Genomic DNA, 20,170 nt, shown 5'->3' on the forward strand with positions numbered 1-20,170 from the left:
TAGCACTGAAAGCTGGGGGTCCAGCTGGGACCACCAGCAAACTAGAAGACCATGCTCTGCACAGCCCTGTCTGAATGGAGTGCACATGCTCAACCTTTGCTCCATTCATTGTCGAGGAGACTGTTGGAAACAGCCAAGCATTGTACTTTGTTTTCTCGGTCAGTCCCTTACTAGACAATGAATGGAGTAGAGGTTGAGCATGTGCACCTTTGATGCACTCAGCCCTTTCACGGCACTGGAAGAATCAAGTTGTGGCTCTTGGACTGTGAGATTGAAAAATAATGAAGACTACCAATTCCTTCAAGTCTAAAATATGTGGGTTGTTAAGCACTATAGTAACCATACCGCAAAAAACATTTTATGTTACTCCACAAAATTCACCAACAAATGAATTAGATTTACTTTTGTCAAGAAAACATTGTTTTAGCTTCATAGATTCTTGTTAATGGACAGTCATTATTTGTACTTCCAATGGCCATTCCGTATTTCTCGCCTTCGTCTTGATCGTTAGTAGTCATATTCAGTTGTAATTTTTCACACAGTACATACTGGTTCGGATTAGATAAATAGGGCAAGTTATTATGGACAATATCAATATTAAAAAAATATGAAGTGACAAGATCAAAATAGTAAAATTATTTATTCTCTCGTAGAAAAAAAGGTTACAACGCCAGTAAGAACTTTGTGTCCTTAAACTGAGCATGTCAGTTCAATGCAATGAAAATATTCAAGACACATTCTTAACCATTTGTATTTCCTAACAAAACTACTAATAACTACTAACTGCAGATTTATTCTTTTAATGGTGCATTTTAGAACCTAACCTAAACACTCAAACATAACAAAAGAAAACCTTTCAACTCATTTTATAATCATAAATACTATTTAAATTACAAAAAAACAAAGAAGAAAGAAAAAGCATCAATATATTATTACATAAACTCTTTTCCAACATTATTATAAATTGAGAGGGGGGTTCTATACACATTTTATAATTAAAGAAATACCAAAACATTTCTTGGACAAAAAATGTTCTTGTGCAGACACCTAATTATGGACTGAAAGCCAAAAAAATGTAATTTATATAATTACAGAAATGCTACATAAATAATAAAAAGAAAATAAATGTTAATGGGGTGGGGGGGGGGATCTAAACTAATTGTTGTGCTTGTACGGTTTTGAGCATTTTACTAGTTCCAGCAATACCATTTTCACATGAAATTCTTGGATATTTAGAAAGTAGATTTTTATGGCACATTTGCATACAGTTGTACAAGTCATGCAAATATTTTGATGGCACTTGGCATAATAATTCTGGCTACACTTGTTTTGAAAGTGTATTATTGCGTTTGGAAAGACAGGTAAAGAAGTCATTAAGATGAAGATTACAGCCCTTTCATTCTCCGTCAACACCCCCCCCTCAAAAAAAAAAAACCTAACGAAAATATTACCTACATACTTACTAGCATGACTAGGGAAATATATTCTCCTTTTATATATGATTTGTAAAATTGTTCAATCATCCTGAAAAAAAAATCCACTGTATTTCGCACAGCCTGTTTAATGAAAAAATAAATACATTTTTTTACAAGACATCAAATTCATAGTTTATGGGTAAAAAAGAAAGGAATACCTTACATAGGGCAACAAAAAAAAGTAATTAAATCATTACTATAAAATAATAACCAGTGGTAAAGAGTAATTGGAAAAAAAATCCATACTCACTCACAATCTCGCTACTTTACGTTTCTTTAAATCTGTGAAATATTTGGTCTTTTTCAGAACCCAATTTTTTGTAATTAGTTTATTTCCACAGAAGGAAAACAAATGATTTTTAACTTTGTAGTGCTGCCACCTACAAAAAATAGGATTCATTTGATGACCAAATTATGAGGCTATGTTTACATGTGGCATTTTTGCAGCTTTTTGCTGCAGAAAAGAAGCTGCATTTAACAGTACAGTAGGTACCAGCGATTCTAGAAATCTCATTCATACGCTTGTTTTTCCTGACTGACTTTGAACATTGCAGCGCGATTGAAAATCTGCAGTATGTCAATTCTTTCAGCATTTTTGCAGCGTTTTCACCTCGAACATAGCTATTTGCAGTGTTTTTTAAGCAGTATTTTTGCTGCTAAGAGTTTAAGGTTTTGGCTGCAGGAAAAAACGCCAGGTGTGAACCTATGCTTATGCAGCCACAACTGGCTCATACCCAGTCAACTGACTAAGCTTGCCTTGACTTCTTATGAATAATCATTTTTATTCACTGTGAGTTCCCAGTAAACTGTTGCCGTTTCAAGTACTTTTCGACTACATGACACATTTTAAAGACGTACGGCTTGCTTAACATTTTCTGATCACCTGGGCAATTTTCCCTTTTAGTATTAAGCCAGTTTATGTTGCCAAATGCCTCACAAAACACAATGGAAATCATACAATCAGTATGAACATCATTTAGTCTAATTTGCCAAAGAACCAGCGACCATTCCTGAGTAAGGAAGACAATGTGAAGCAGATTTCATTAGAAACAAAAAAGCCAATCTAAATGAAAACTTGTCGTAAGTGGCTAAATGGAAGATGACATAATGTGCAGTCAATACCATCCCCGGCAGAAAAACTATTACGCAATAAACAAATATGAGAGACATTTTAATAATAAGACTCCTTAACAATTTTCTCCGTTCAGTTTCTGAAATTGGATATATACAAATGAATCGGTTGCGCAACAAATCTCTGTAAAACCAGAAGTAGAACAGTGATAATAAGCATATTACAAAGACAAGAATTTCTCTATTTGTCAGAGAAACCACTGCTTATTGCTTCACAAAACTAACTTAAAATATGTGGAGTGCATATTGGAAAAGGGCACTGTAGGTGAACCGCCTCACTCAAGCCTGGGGATCTGTCTCCTCATAGACAAAAATCACTGCACAGAGGCGTTTTAACCTTGTGTCACAACCATACATATGGAATATGTACATTAAATCAAAATATTGACCCTTAAATATTCTGATGACCATTATGAAGTTTGTTTTAATAATAAATGCTGGTAAGACAGCCCATCTATAAAGTTTTGTTGTAGACCATCCATATTTATATCCAGACAACATGCAGCCCTGAGTGACTAGATTGTTTCCACGTCATTTCATCAAACACAGAAAGGGTTGTAATATGGGCCACAAGGACAACTATTAAACAGTTAATGCATGCAATAACAAATGACTATTACTATAGCGCTAGTAGTTTGGATCAGAAGGGTACACAGTACAATGTCTGTATACATGACGCTTCCAGGTGGGTTCATCGTGCCACCGATATTAACATGCAAACTTCCTGTAGATGTCTCAAAAAAAATTAACTAAAAGAGTAAGGATGGTAAAGGCATGATTATACTTTAGGAGCTTGCGGTTTTGTTGGCTCTCAATAAATCTATGAAGATTTTCCCTTAATATCTCAGACATTGGATTAAGAAGTGTTTAACTGTGGGCATATATCGAATACATGGCATAATGTCAATGATTTCCAAGTGTGCAGATGTTCCTTTTGGACAGAAATTGCGATAAGTGGATTGAACCTGAATGCCTTCTTAATCCAACATGTTTCTTTTTGAGTGTAGTGCAAATACAGTAACAAATCGTTTCCACACTTGGGTCTGTTGAGCTGTATGTTAAGTCAGTCGACTACTGTCCCTTGTGGGTCTTCTTTTGGAATGAACTCTTGAGAAATGAGCGATATCCAGGATCATCAACATATTCATTCTTGAACTTCACATTCAACACTCTCTGTCTTTTTCTGTCACCTTTAATGACTTCTTCACCATAAAACGCATCTTCAAATTTCATGTCCGATGCTTTGGACTGAAAGAATATAAAAAATAAATGTATAAAACCACATAAGCCTGATATCTTCCCAACAATACAATGCCCTGATATTTTTCTCTAGAAAAAACAGGCTCCTCAGTAAGTAAAGTAAATAACCGATTTAAAAAACAGACTGGACAACCGCTATGCGGTTTCCTGGGTGCAGTTGGTTACCAATATAAAAAAAAAACCATTGCAGGCATGTAAATGCCTTCTGTTTGAAGGTACGCTGTGCACTTCAAGAGTTAGTAAGATACATTCCCCCTCTTGATGATCCATCATGTGTCAACTTTGGATGTGAAATTTTAAAGAACAGGCGTTTTCCAGCCTCTGGGGTATTTTTGTATATTTTTACACAATTAGCGTATGCCATTTCATTTCTACCATGACCATTTAAAGGGAATCTGTCGGTAGGATCAACCCTCCTAAGACGTACAGTTAGGTCCATATATGTTTGGACAGAGACAAAATGTTTCTAATTTTGGTTCTAGACATTACCACAATGAATTTTAAACAAAACAATTCAGATTCAGTTGAAGTTCAGACTTTCAGCTTTCATTTGAGGGTATCCACATTAAAATTGGATGAAGAGTTTAGGAGTTTCAGCTCCTTAACATGTGCCACCCTGTTTTTAAAGGGACCAAAAGTAATTGGACAGATTAATTAATTGTAAATAAAATGTTCATTTCTAGTACTTGGTTGAAAACCCTTTGTTAGCACAATTCATTGTGGTAATGTCTAGAACCAAAATTAGAAAAATGTTGTCTCTGTCCAAATATATATGGACCTAACTGTATATATGGGCATGCAGGTCATAGGAGGCGGAATAAAATGATAATCAGGTCACAGATTATTTAACAGATCTCTGTGACCTGATGTCTTATTCCAGAGAAATTCATAATTTTTTTATATGTAAATGACCTCTTCCAGGCTATGGGACGGATTCTGCCTGGAAGATAACTCTGCCTCCAGAGCTTATTTTACATGTAGGGGGAGTTACCAGTGTGAGACAAGTAACTAACACAGAACAGGAGAAATGGTCTTTGCCTTCTTGCAAACATATTTTTGAAGCTCACTGAGCTCTTCTGTATTGTAACAATATTGCCACATTGTCTGCCTGTGAGATGGAAGATGAAGCTGAGAGGAACCTGCAGATGTGTCAGGTATGATCATTCACAGCTCTGCAGTGAGATCAGGAGAGCAGAGAGCGGCCATCACATATCACACTGGTAACTCCCCCTTCATGTAAAATAATCTCTGGAGGCGGAGTTATCTTCCAGGGAACATCCTCCCCAGAACCTGAAAGAGGTCATTTATACAAAGTGATAAAAGATGATTTCTCAACAACTCATCTGATATGAGGTATACAGGTAGGACTTTTTTTCAGCATTCTATAACTTGTATGCCCATAATAATAGGTTAGATAGGTCAAATGTGGAGGCAGATTCTCTTTAAACGTATCATATCATATACAACAAAAAACAAAAGCTAAAATAAATGCAAACTATTAGATGCCTTACATAACGTGATTTGATCTTCTTAGGAAGTTCTTCATCCATTGTGTAAATATCTTCTCTCTTTGTGACAATTTGTGACCCATCCTCAAATTCAACCTATAGGGGGAAGAAAAAACATTCGAACTGAGGTGATAAGCAACTATTTTGCCAAAAAGTACAAAAATGTGGCCAGAAAACAAAAAACCCACAGGATTCCAGAATCAATACAATCATTATCATTGGCAAAATATAAGTAAAATACAGTTTGTAAATCATATGAAGACCAGGATGGCTTCTGTTTTTTTTTTACAGAACATCAGACCATTATGAATGATCAATTGCTAGTTGGAAATCTAGAATATCTTGGTGCATAGTGACCAAATCATTTTACCAAGTGATATACTTTCAGGGGAAACTATAGACCGTCTCATTTACAATGCAGAGAAAGCTTCAGCAAAGTTCTGCATGTTTTTTAAATTCCCATAGTTGTGATAACAGCCACAGTTACTTGCTGCACTTGTTCTACAGCCATGCCTTCTTCATAAATGGTCATGTGGCTCCTCACAGACTCACAACAGTAAAACATGAACTCTAGATGATACTTTTTTTCCCCACTTCTGGTGGCTGGACATCAAGTTCAGATTGCAGATTTGTTCTCCATGGGTGGATCTACTGTTTAGTCATCACTGATCTTGCAGGGGAAGCAGTGCTTATATAAGTGATTAAATGCTGCACAGTTCATTATATGGTTGCAGCAAAATTTAGCTTGGCAACTCAATTGACTCTTTTTGCACTTAAAAAGAAAATGGAGAGCCATTTTAAATTTCAGGATGGATTTTCATTGCAGCTGGTAAGGCCCAGGTTTTGATGTGTCTGGTGAGTTTCGGGCATTTCACTGATTTATTTCATGAGGCCCCCCATAGAGAATTTTTGAGAAGCCAGATCTACAGAACACTACAGTCATCCTTATATAGGCTTAAAGATGTGGCCTGGTGATCACACAGATTTTACTTTTTGTGGGTGGGGGGGAAATCTGATCGCTGGGACTCCAACTGCTTGCCAGAACGAAACACTTTTATTGTCATTAAAATCGAGCAGCAACGTGCATACCTGACCGCCGCTTCATCCATCCTCTATGAGGCTGTCGACCACTGCACTCTTTTCTCCTTTAGCCCTCAGAGAATGAATGGAACAGTAGTCAAGAATGCGCAATGACGCTCCTTTCTAACAGGGATAAAAATACCCCATTATGGCAACCATTGGGTCCCGAAGGACAGACCCCCACTGACCTACAGTGGTGGCCAAAAGTATTGGCACCCCTGCAATTCTGTCAGAGAATACTCAGTTTCTTCCTGAAAATGATTGCAATCACAAATTCTTTGGTCTTATTATCTTCACTTAATTTGCTCGCAAGGAAAAAACACAAAAGAGAATGAAGCAAAAATCAAATCATTGATCATTTCACACAAAACTCCAAAAATGGGCCAGACAAAAGTATTGGCACCCTCAGCCTAATACTTGGTTGCACAACCTTTAGCCAAAATAACTGCGAACCGCTTCCGGTAACCATCAATGAGTTTCTTACAATGCTCTGCTGGAATTGTAGACCATTCTTCTTTGGCAAACTGCTCCAGGTCCCTGATATTTGAAGGGTGCCTTCTCCAAACTGCCATTTTGAGATCTCTTCTATGGGATTTAGGTCTGGCCACCTTAGAAGTCTCCAGTGCTTTCTCTCAAACCATTTTATAGTGCTTTTGGAAGTGTGTTTTGGGTCATTGTCCTGCTGGAAGACCCATGACCTCTGAGGGAGACCCAGCTTTCTCACACTGGGCCCTACATTTTGCTGCAAAATTTGTTGGTAGTCTTCAGACTTCATAATGCCATGCACACGGTCAAGCAGTCCAGTGCCAGAGGCAGCAAAGCAACCCCAAAACATCAGGGAACCTCCGCCATGTTTGACTGTAGGGACCGTGTTCTTTTCTTTGCTCCCTGTACACTCTATGTTGATGCTTTTTCCCAAAAAGCTCTACTTTTGTCTCATCTGACCAGAGAACATTCTTCCAAAACGTTTTAGGCTCTCTCAGGTAAGTTTTGGCAAACTCCAGCCTGGCTTTTTTATGTCTCGGGGTAAGAAGTGGGGTCTTCCTGGGTATCCTACCATACAGTCCCTTTTCATTCAGACGCCGACGGATAGTATGGGTTGACACTGTTGTACCCTCGGACTGCAGGGCAGCTTGAACTTGTTTGGATGTTAGTCGAGGTTCTCTATCCACCATCCGCACAATCTTGCGTTGAAATCTCTCGTCAATTTTTCTTTTCCGTCCACATCTAGGGAGGTTAGCCACAGTGCCATGGGCTTTAAACTTCTTGATGACACTGCGCACGGAAGACACAGGAACATTCAGGTCTTTGGAGATGGACTTGTAGCCTTGAGATTGCTCATGCTTCCTCACAATTTGGTTTCTCAAGTCCTCAGACAGTTCTTTGGTCTTCTTTCTTTTCTCCATGCTCAATGTGGTACACACAAGGACACAGGACAGAGGTTGAGTCAACTTCAATCCATGTTAACTGGCTGCAAGTGTGATTTAGTTATTGCCAACACCTGTTAGGTGCCACAGGTAAGTTACAGGTGCTGTTAATTACACGAATTAGAGAAGCATCACATGATTTTTCAAACAGTGCCAATACTTTTGTCCACCCCCTTTTTTAGGTTTGGTGTGGAATTGTATCCAATTTGGCTTTAGGACAATTCTTTTTGTGTTTTTTCATTGAAGACAAATTAAATGAAGATAATAATACCAAAGAATTTGTGATTGCAATCATTTTCAGGAAGAAACTGAGTATTATCTGACAGAATTGCAGGGGTGCCAATACTTTTGGCCACCACTGTATAACTAATCACCTATCCTATGGATAGGTGAAAATCTTTTTTCACTGGATAACCCCTTTAAAGATGATTTTGAGAACTAGATCATCAATTGCCTATCTTAGAGTAGGTCATTGGTGGGGGCCGAATCCCACCTCTGTTCATCAATGAGCTGATTGATATTCTAGTCATAGAAAACTGTTAAATACATTGTCGCATCTTCACAGTTTCATAGCTCGGAACATATTGTACATGTATCACAGATGCACAGGGCAAAGTGAAATGAACTAAGAGCAACAAAACAATAATTTGAATTACACAAACTGGTTCCCATTAGAATATTATTGGTAATTTTTAAATAGATATTTTTAACTAATTTAAGCAAATTCTATTTTTAAAGCCAGTGAGTACATTGGGAAAAACATTCACTGATTGCACAAAAAAAAATGTATAAAAATCTTCACAGCCCCAGCAACATACACAGTTCAAAAAACAGCTATGCTTTGGCCTATGCAGCTAGCTAAGTTTCAGCACTAATCCTCTTTAGGCAACTTGAGCTTCCAAAATGCAGTGCAGTCTTAAGGGAGCTCATTGAAAAAGTTATGGATTTTCTGGAGAAACAGATGCCTGGAGCATCTGGATAGAGAATGAATGGAGAAGTGGCCAAGATGTGTGTGGCTGTCTCCATTCAGGCCTCTGAAAGTTTAAAAAAAAAAAAGAAAAAAAAAAAAGCCCACCACTGTTCACCAGATTTCTATAAAATTAATGGCATATATGGTTTGCATGAAAATGGATAAACCCAATTTTGGGTATGTTTACATGACTTTTTTTTTTTTCCCCACTCAGATTTTGGGCGTATATTCCACATCAAAATTTACATGAAATATGCCTTGCCCTTCAAATAACAAGGTTGTCAATGTTTTCCATGTGAATTTGAAATCCACGTTGCGGCAAAAAGAAAGTGCAAGGTAAGAGTTGTACAATTACAAGGTGCGTATACATTCCTCACTTTTATTAGGCATTATTTAAAATTAATAATGTGACATACCCAAAACTAACTACATTATTGAAATTTAACTGGTGGACTAAAGTCTCAATTTTGCTGTCTAACGGAGATCACCGTTCCCCAATTCTCCTATTGCTGCAATAGTGGTGTGTATGCAATACTTGTTTCAATGGTAATCCAGATTCATCAGTGAAACAAAGACTTCTAGCGAATAAATATCATTATAGTGGATATGTTGGTAACATTTTTTGTCAATTTGGACAATTGTATATGTGCCAGGCCAAAGTTGGCACAAAAAAGCCAAAGTATGGATTCGCACAGTGTGAAGAGAGACGTTTTTGTGCAAATCCATGGCAAATCAAACTTCAAAATGTGATAGTCAACATTACAGGCATATTTAGTCTTTTGTACTTTACAGCCACAATTGTTTCCATTAAATCTATCATCCTGGCATTGTTGCATCACTAAAGAAAAAATTATCTTTATTTCTAAAGAAATTTATAATTATAAGCAAGAACAGACCAATAGCATCTCAAAATCTTTCAACACTGAGCAAATTTCATAAAACTACCTTAATTCCTTGAAATAATGAAGTATTTAGTCACAGAATAGAAGGAAGCATGAGGTCTGTAGTCAGAAGCCAACTCTGCGGGGGCCTCCTAAGTTTAACTCAGCATATAAGTAGCTGGAACTAAAATGGGACTCTAAATGTCTGTGTTTTCTGCCTCGGGAATTTCCATTAACCATACAGTCTGTCTTAAAGATAACCTGCAATGTATTATCAGTATTTAAAGTGCCACATATTAATGCAGCTACAGCTAAAACCTTTGCGCTACCCATCCATCAACTTTTTTTATTCTTTATTTAATTTCTTTCTCATGTTTGCTTCTGATTCAACTGCTAGCAAAAATTAATTGAATAGCTTTCAGCTCTTTACAGACTGTCTACGTGTAAAGGGTGAAGACAACCTGAGTGACATGCCTTGAGATACCGTTAAACTAAACCAATGTCTACAACACTCCGCTCTAAAATGCTCATTTCTAAAACATAAGATGCTTCCTCCTGTCTAAATTCAAATTTAATCTAACATGAACTTTTTTTTGCAGAGAATAAGAAAAATAATCCAACAATGTGTAGAAAATAGTAAAATGTGTCAAAACTATATTCTGTGCAGAGAGGATAGTTTCCAAAAGTTTCCTCTGCAACCATCTCACATTCCAGTTTATAAAGGCCAAAACATTCTGCAGCAAGTTCTAAGCAGGCGGTGGATTTTCAACTCCACAGCATGTCCTATCTGTCGCGGGGATGCCATGGATTTTCATTAATTTCCACTGATTGCAGCTCAAAAAGTGAAATCTGCAGCTATTTTACAACAAAATCAGAAGAGAAAAGCCACAAATGTAGAGCTTTTCTCCAGTTCCTCAGCAGAATTTCTCTGTAGTTTGATTTTTCTTGTGGCCAGGCAGTAAACTCCTAAAGACATGCATGCAGCCACTGAATTATTTCTTTGATTGTTAAACAGCCACATGATTTTACAGATAAAAGAGCTGTTCATTTGTATGGCCATTGTAAAAGGCTGTCTACCAGAGGTGGCCAAAGACTGCAGGATTTTATTTAAACCTGTTGGTCACCTTTCCGCCATGTTCCCACTAAACGTAATTGCTGGGTTATTTCCAAAGCATTTTTTTCCGCAGAAAATCTGCTGCATTTAACAGTTCAAGCAAAGTGGATGTGATTTCTTGAAAACTCATGCCCAGTAGTTTAACCTCTTACCAACAAATGACGAATTGGTGCGTTATATGTCTACTCCATGACTTTCATGTGGGCACAGGAACTGAGCATGCATCTTTGGCGGCAGACGATGGCAATCAAAAGCCTCCAATAGCAGTGTTTTGAGCACAGCTTGGCCCAAGGTTGTTAACCTGTTAAATATCACTGTCAATCTATGACCACGGCATTTATAGGGAGCATCCCTGGTGGGGGGGCCCTGTTCTAACCAGGTTGCTATGATAGACAGGGGTCTGCTGAAGACCCCATGCCTGTCATGGCGGTACTCCGGAGAAAGCCAGCCCATAGCAAGTGTCCATAAGAGACTATGATTTTTGCCATATACACTGCACTGTGTTATATAGCACAAGCGATCAGATGATTGCAGATTCAAGTCCCCCCTAAGGGTACCACAAAATACAATAAAAAGGGAAAAAAAAAGTTTTAATAAATAAGAAAAAATAAAAAACAAATTTCAACTCACCCCACCAATCCCAATTAAAAATTCATATTTTTAAAAAAATACACATGTAGTACTGCTACATTTGTAAAAGTCTGACCTGTCAAAATATAAAATTAACCCTTTCACGCTGTGGCCATTTCCCATTTTTTTGAGGGACCAGTTGTACTTTTGAATCACAACATTCATTTTACCACATAGTGTACTGGAAACCAGGAAAAAATTCCAAGTGCATTGAAATTGCAAAAAAAAAAGTGCAATTAAATAATTGTTTTTTATTTACAATGTTCACTCTATGGTAACACTGACCTGGCAAAATGATTCTCCAGGTCAGTACGAGTACGCAGATACCAAACATGTATAGTTTCTTTTTGATCTAAGTGATGAAAAGAAATTTGTAAGAAAAAAATGTGTTTGCTTTTGTAGCCATTTTCCGAGACCCGTTTTCATTTTTCGGGATATGGGGCTGTGTAAGGGCATATTTTTTGCGTCATCAGCTGACATCTTTACTGATACTGATTGGCGATAGATAAAAGGTTTTGATAGCCTCTTATTGCATTTTACTGCAGTGTGGAGGGGGCCAGAAAACATAATTCTGGGGTTTTGATTTTTTTTTTCTCATTACGCCAATTACCGATTTGATTAATTTATTTAATATTTTGATAGATTGGACTTTTACGAACACAGCGATACCAAATGTGTATTATTTGTAATAGTTTTATTTTTAATGTGGCAAAAGGGGATGATTTGAACTAGTGTATTTTTCATTGTCTTCATATTTTTAAATCTTTATTTTTTAATTTTTACTATATTTGTTAGTCCCCTTAGGGGACTTGAAGCTGCGATCATTTGATTAGCACTTCTACGTATGGGAAAAACCACAATCTCCATCTACAGGCTGGCTTTCACAGGAGGATCGTATCGTAATGACAGGCACGGGGGTCCTTCAGCAGCTCTCATGACAACCCATCGGCGCCCTGCGATCACACCGATGGGAGTGTGGAATGATGAGCGACCCTGCCGATGCATGTTAAATGCTGCTGTAAGAGATTGACAGCGGGATTTAACAGGTTAATAGCCTGTTAGGGCATGTGATGGCTAATTAAATCAGCTGTCATGTGAGGGGAAAGGCAGGGGCACAAATATGACGTAGGTTTACGTTATGGCTCTCGGAAAAACGCAACACAATCAAACTGTATTTATTTATTTATTACAAATTTACGAATTTTCAAGTAAATAAACAAAAAATAAAAACGTATGCATGTCTAGTATTGCTATAATCATACTGACTTAGAGAATCATATTTCTAGGTAATTTTTTCAATAAAATAAATGGTGTAAATAAAAAAAGTCCCAAATTATTGTGGAATTGCGTTTTTTTCCGCTGCACTTGCAATTTTTTCCCCGCTTTCCAGTGCATTTCATGATAACAATGGATGGGGTCATTCAAAAGTTTAAGGGCCTGTGCACAAGTTGCAGATTTGATGCATTTTTTTTATGCACAGATTAGTCACAAAGCCTGAAGGGTTTCCTGATGCCAGCAAAATGAATGAGAATCCTTAAGTCTCATGCACACGTTGCTTATTTTTGACTTGCAAATTTGGTGCAGATTTAAATCTGCAGGATGTCAATTCTTTCAGCTTTTTTGCTGCAGATTTCACTCATACTAATGAGTGGGGAAAAACCTGCATCAAAAATGCAAGTAAAAAATGCATCAAACATGTGCCTATTTTAAGCAGCGTTTTTTCTGCCAAGAGAAGCAGAAATGGTGCAGAGATTTCTGCAGCAAATACTTAACATGTGTACATACCCTTATTCTTCCCACATAAAACATGCCCTCATACAGCTATGTTGATGGAAATAATAAACTTATGGCTCTTGCATCTTTCCCCGCGAATGACAGCTGATCTGATCAGCTGTCATGTGCCTGTAACAGAGATCCACCCGCGGCTGTTAACCAGGTAAATGCCGCCGTCAATCACCGACCGCAGCATTTAACACGCGCCAGGCAGAAAAGCATCACAAGTACCACCCATCGGTGCCGCTGTCATGTGATCGGGGGGCGCCGATGGGTTGCCATGACAGCCAGGGGTCAGACCCCCTTGTTCCTGCATTGTAAATCTGCTATGAATGCCGGCCCTGCTATGTGAGGCACAGACGATTGGATAATCACAGCTTTAAGTATCCTAAGGGGACTACTGAAGCCAGTAAAGAGAAAAGTTTAAAAAAAAAAAAAAGTTCCAATGACTCCTTTAGCCACACTGAAAATAAAAATAAATAAATACACATATTTGGTATTCCTGGGTTCAGAAATGTCCGATCAATCAAAATATAAAGTAAATTAATCAGATCAGTAAACGGCATAACGGGAAACACCAGAATTACGTTTTTTGGTCGCCGCAACATTAAAATAAAATGCAGCACCGGGCGATTAAAACATTGTATCTACTCCAAAATGGTATCAATAAAAATGTCAGCCATCACATAGCCCTAACATCACGAAAACTGAAAACGCTACGGGGCTCTGAAATTGGCGACATAAGGAAAAAAAAATTTCCTACAAATTTCGGATTTTTTTTCACCACTTAAATAAAAAAGAACCTACACGTTTGGTATCTGCGTACTCGTAATGACCTGGGAAATCATATTGCCAGGTCAGTTTTAGCATATAGTGAACATGGTAAATAAAAAACCCAAAAAACAATTGTGGAATTGTACTTTTTTCTTGCAATTTCACTACACTTGGAATTTTGTTCCCGTTTTCCAGTACGCTATATGGTAAAATGAATCCTGTGATTCAAAAGTACAACTTGTCCCGCAAAAAAACAAGCCTTCATACGGCTATATTGATGGAAAGGTAAAAAAGCTCTGGCTCTGGGAAGAAAGGGAGCAAAAAGTGAAAGCACAAAAAAGGAAAATCGCAAGGTCGTGAAGGGGTTGAAGAGGTGATCTAAAGTGGTCTCTTGAGGAGCTCACAGCTTTCCAGTCTCTCTCACATGCTGGTTGCTAGCAGAATGGGCACTCTTCTTCGAATGACTGCTCTGGTGAATACAACTGTAGTTTTAGTAGAACTATAAAGCTCAACACATGTTTTGCTATAACACATTCAGCCAATAGTGGTTTATTCTGGCTTGTGTGCCCTATTATCAATGTATTTATATACAGAGTTAACAGGACATTTGAACAAGCACACTGCTTCGAACCTCAAGGGCTGAGAGCAGTGATTAGCAGACTTGCTCTAAAAGCTGCTCGGCTGGTGATTTATAACTGCATCTCTTCAGAAGCTGACAGGAGAGAGAAGGGAGTGGAGTAAATAACTACTGCATAGAAATCAATGGACTCCACAGATGACTGATGTTAAGAATTAACCCCTCAGCAGGTATGTAGCTACTGCACACACTTGGCAAGGGTTTGAGGAATGCAGGAGATTGACAGAAGATATAAAAAGCAAGTCAAAAGCAAACTTGCAATTTTCATGCTATCTAATTAAAGCACTAAAAATGAAATAAAAAAGCTGTATCAAATATGCACCAAAAACAAATGAAAAAGAAAGGTAGGAGGTGAGCATAAAAAACTCAATAATTAAAGCAAATTGGTATTATCCATTTTTGTCAGAAAATAATGCATTTTCCTGGCCTTACACAGCCCAAAAACAAGCTCAGGAATGTCATCTGAGCACTGGGAAGATTAGTAAAATACTGGGAGGGATGGAATGGCAGATCGCACTACCAGCCTGCTCACCAAATTTGTAAAAATTCCAGGGCCAGAAAAAGAACTTTACTAAAAGCTGCAGGAACCCAGGTTTTCTCAAGAAACCCAACTTTCTTATGAACCATCCCAACAAATGGCTACTTAACATATGGCAAGTTATTCTGAATGTTGAATAAAATAGAAATTTGTAAAACACTTCACTCACCTTGTACATGTAGATAACATTGTATCCCAGATATTTAGCACCGTAAAGTAACCCATCAGGCCATTTTACCTGGACGTCTGCTCCCAATACAGGTGGACCAAGCTTGAGACAGTCTCTGCTCTATAAGAGGAAACAAAACACAATGGGCATTCTAAATATTTGTAAGTGATAACCAGGTATTCAATGTGAGTGAAATGCTAATGTCAACTGGAGCAACCTTTTTATTTTCTTTTGTGTTTCTAGGATTTTGCCTGATGTTCTACTCCATTTTTACATACTCCTTATGCATTTCCTATTGATCCATATTTTGATAGATTATAACAGGCTTTGCAAACCCATCCCAGAATGATGATATCCTTCCTGAACACTCAGCATTTCATGAGTCCAGCAATGCACTACCCGAGTGCAAGAGTATTGAGGCTGCAAACTATTTCCACCTAGCTAGTTTCATTGACAAAGCTGAATTCACATTGTCCTTCATGTTCCTAAAATCTTGCACATGCTCAGTACAAACTGTAGTCTCCAATAGGGTTTAATAACATTTTGTTGCAAACCCCACGATTACAAAAAGTAAGTCTGCATATGTGTAAATGGTAATTTGCCCAGTCTGTCATTCCAATAAGACTGAATATTGATGAATGCCTGCTCAACAACCCCCTTAACATGATTTATATATTTGGCAAGAAATCATAAATATATCTATTTTTAAGGGGTGGGTGGAGTTTAGAAACATTTTAACAAGCAAAATGTAGTGTTTCATCAGTTTGACATTAGATGGATATGGTTGTTCTAGAGGCAGATCAGCTTTAAACTGTATTACCTATATTACCACTGTATAGTTATATTTGTAGATCTTCTTAATTGCAATTATTATAAAATGTACGCAGTCTAAAATAGTCTAAGTTTACATATACAGTCATGGCCAAAAGTTTTGAGAATGACACCAAAATTATATTTTCACATGATCTGCTGGCCTCTGGTTTTTATTAGTGTTTGTCTGATGTTTATATCACATACAGAAATATAATTGCAATCATATTATGAGTACCAATAGGTTACATTGACAATTAGAATGAGTTAATGCAGCAAGTCAATATTTGCAGTGTTGCCCCTTTTTCTTCAAGACCTCTGTAATTCTCCCTGGCATGCTCTCAATCAACTTTTGGACCAAATCCTGACTGATAGCAGTCCATTCTTGCATAATCAATGCTTGCATTTTGCCAGAATTTGTTGGTTTTTGTTTGTCCACCCGTCTCTTGATGATTGACCACAAGTTCTCAATGGGATTAAGATCTGGGGAGTTTCCAGGCCATGGACCCAAAATCTCTATGTTTTGTTCCATGAGCCATTTAGTTATCACCTTTGCTTTATGGCAAGGTGCTCCATCATGCTGGAAAAGGCATTGTTGGGTGCCAAACTGCTCTTGGACGGTTGGGAGAAGTTGCTCTTGGAGGACATTCTGGTACCATTCTTTATTCATGGCTGTGTTTTTAGGCAACACTGTGAGTGAGCCGATTCCCTTGGCTGAGAAGCAACCCCACACATGAATGGTTTCAGGATGCTTTACAGTTGGCATGAGACAAGACTGGTGGTAGCGCTCACCTCTTCTTCTCCGAATAAGCTGTTTTCCAGATGTCCCAAACAATCGAAAAGGGGATTCATCAGAGAAAATGACTTTGCCCCAGTCCTCAGCAGTCCACTCCCTGTACCTTTTGCAGAATATCAGTCGGTCCCTGATGTTTTTTCTGGAGAGAAGTGGCTTCTTTGCTGCCCTCCTTGAAACCAGCACTTGCTCAAAGAGTCTCCGCCTCACAGTGCGTGCAGAAGCACTCACACCAGCCTGCTGCCATTCCTGAGCAAGCTCGGCACTGCTGGTAGTCCGATCCCGCAGCTGAAACAGTTTTAAGATATGGTCCTGGCGCTTGCTGGTCTTTCTTGGGCACCCTGCAGCCTTTTTGACAACAATGGAAGCTCTCTCCTTGAAGTTCTTGATGATGCAATAGATTGTTGACTGAGGTGCAATCTTTGTAGCTGTGATACTCTTCTCTGTTAGGCCATTTTTGTGCAGTGCAATGATGGCTGCACGTGTTTCTTTAGAGATAACCATGGTTAACTGAAGAGAAACAATGATACCAAGAACCAGCCTCCTTTTAAAGTGTCCAGTGATGTCATTCTTACTTAATCATGACTGATTGATCGCCAGCCCTGTCCTCATCAACACCCACACCTGTGTTAATGGATCAATCACCAAAACGATGTTAGCTGCTCCTTTTAAGGCAGGACTGCAATGATGTTGAAATGTGTTTTGGGGGTTAAAGTTCATTTTCTGGGCAAATATTGACTTTTCAAGTACAGTAATTGCTGTTAAGCTGATCACTCTGACATTCAGGAGTATATGCAAATTGCCATTACAAAAAATGAAGCAGTAAACTTTGGAAAAATTACTATTTGTCTCATTCTCAATACTTTTGGCCATGACTGTACTAACATGGTACTGTATATCCTTATAATATGCTATGTATCCTTCAGAAAATGAAATATCATTCCTTCATACTATAGTGTACAATTTAGAAGACTAACATGAGTGAAGAGAAAGATATGGGAACATAATTGTATCATAAAGCATATCGATTCAAGTCACACACTTGACAAATTTGTTTTATTGTGATGACATTGTAGCATTAGGCCTAGCTCAACAACTATTAATCTCCCTCTATTTCCTTTATGAATTTTTTACATTTTTTTTAAAGCTGCAGGTTTTACTAAATGTAGGATTGCTATCTACTGCATATTGCGTCTTGTATTTGCATAACAAATAGTTGTGTTTTTCTCTTGACTCTCTGTAGACATCTGGTGTTGTTTCTGTAAAATTACAAATCTCTTTGTTAAGGTTTCTTCCACATACAATGTGGATAGGAAATCATTGAGAGAGATAAATAACCGACAGAATAGTGGCCACTGGGGAAAGGCAACTTTTTCCTGTTCTTGTAAGATGTGAACTACCCCCCAACTCCATCCAGCCCCCCACCTCCACCCCCCCCCCCAAAAGTAAAAAAAAAAATTGGAAATACCGTTTCCTACAAGAATTAAATGTTATATGAAACATGTGCCAGCTTTACCCATTACTTCCACACAAAATTTTGGAATTGTATGGAGAATACTAACCTTTTGCTTCCTGTTAGTTAAAAGTGGGTTTACAGTTTATTATTGGTAACTGTTATGGTATGTGAAGAGATTTACTACATAATCAGTTCAGCGTAACTGTGGAGCCTATCTGTGACATGTCTTTAAACTGCGAAAATCAGTAATGATTCAGAGATCTAGCTGTAGAAATAAGGGATGTGATAGAGTGTGAGAACTGTCATATAGTGTCAGCTTTTCCTGTATGAAACTCATAGAATAAATATAAATGTTGGGTCAGAGATGCAAAGGTGACTCAACCTAAGCACTCTAAAGTAAAAAGATAGTCCCTGGGGATGAAGCTAAAATATCAGGAATTCCATTCTCCCTAAAGCACTTAATGCTAGCTGTCTCTTCAGTTTAATGTTAGCTTCATGTACTACAAGCTTTCTGGATGAATGAAAACAATTATGTTCCAAAATGCTTCTTATGAAAATGAAAAACCCCTGCTTGATAAATTGATGCAAGCTTTAAGATGTCTGGAAACCTCGTCACACAAAAGTTTTAAGTAACTGGGAATATGAATTTCGTGGCTATTTTCCAAAACTACTACTTTAAAAGTAAACAGTCTGTTAGCTTAAAAAAAAAAAGAATAAAAAAAAATCAACCACAATGCTTTTAGAACGGCTTCAATGGAAAATGGCATTGCAGTATTGCATGAAAAAACAAACAAAAAAAAAGACCAAATTGCAATTTTTTACTTTGTGCTCTGCTCCTTCACCCATTTATGACTAGGCCGTGAAACGGCCTTAATGACCAGCCATTTTTTTTGCCTCTGCACATTTCTGCAGCCATAACTTTTAATATTTTTTCACTGAGTTAGCTACATGATACCTTGTTTTATGCGGGATAAATAATATTTTTCAACGCTCTTTTGGGGTACCTAAAAACTACTGTGTAATTTTTATAGAGCATTTAAGATGTAAATATAGAAAAAAAATAATCTATTGTTATTGAATTTTTTTTTACTGTAAATGTTTCATGCTAAATAACACACCAAATTAATTCTTCCATTTTTAGGATTGTGTGGATATGCAATATGCACATTTTTTCGTCAGTTTGTAGAAAATTCTTAATAAAATGCATTTTGTGTGTAAAGTATATTATATTTATTATTACATCCTGAAAAATGTGGTGAAAGGTCCTGTTTGAAGAGTGAAAGCCAGGGTAACCCCTGAGATCTGGGAGACCAAGTAGCATGGCTAGCACTAAGCCTGTCTTTGGAAGCCCAATAAAAGCTCCCATGCTACCATGCACAGTGCCCATGTGACAGTTACCTGTCTAACTGCATTGTGCCAACTATAAAATTTGGTTAAGGAGGAGGAATAATGCTGTGAGGTTGTTTTTCAGGGGTAGGTCAAGGCCCCTTAGTTACAGTGAATGTGAACATTAATGCATCAGCATTCCAAGTCACTTTGGACATTTCTATCCTTTGAACATAGAGAAGGCCCTTTTGTGTTGCAGCATGGCTGTGCTATAGTGCACATAGCAAGGTCCATAGAGGCATGGTTTGGCGAGTTTGGTGCGGAAGAACTCAACTTGCCCGCACAGAGCTCTGACCTCAACCCTAATGAACAAATTTGAGAAAAACTAGAATGGAGAGTACGAGCAAGGCTCTCTTGT

At 37.8% G+C, this 20,170-nt stretch overlaps 1 protein-coding gene across 1 annotated transcript in view; it reads right to left on the minus strand.

Moving 5' to 3' along the window:
- Positions 1 to 661: 661 nt before the first annotated feature.
- The window catches only part of KDM4C (lysine demethylase 4C), a 453,452-nt gene continuing 433,943 nt past the window's right edge, over positions 662 to 20,170 (minus strand). The window contains exons 20-22 of the mRNA XM_073668849.1: positions 15,368 to 15,487; positions 5,378 to 5,470; positions 662 to 3,854 (exon numbers count right to left, since the gene is read on the minus strand). Coding sequence (XP_073524950.1) covers positions 3,678 to 3,854; positions 5,378 to 5,470; positions 15,368 to 15,487 — 390 coding nt within the window. The 3' untranslated portion in view covers positions 662 to 3,677. The remainder of the gene's footprint in view (positions 3,855 to 5,377; positions 5,471 to 15,367; positions 15,488 to 20,170) is intronic.

The sequence above is a fragment of the Phyllobates terribilis genome, unplaced genomic scaffold (genome assembly GCF_046119375.1).
Source record: "Phyllobates terribilis strain yellow unplaced genomic scaffold, ASM4611937v1 Scaffold_1__5_contigs__length_1240528914, whole genome shotgun sequence".
Lineage (NCBI taxonomy): Eukaryota > Metazoa > Chordata > Amphibia > Anura > Dendrobatidae > Phyllobates > Phyllobates terribilis.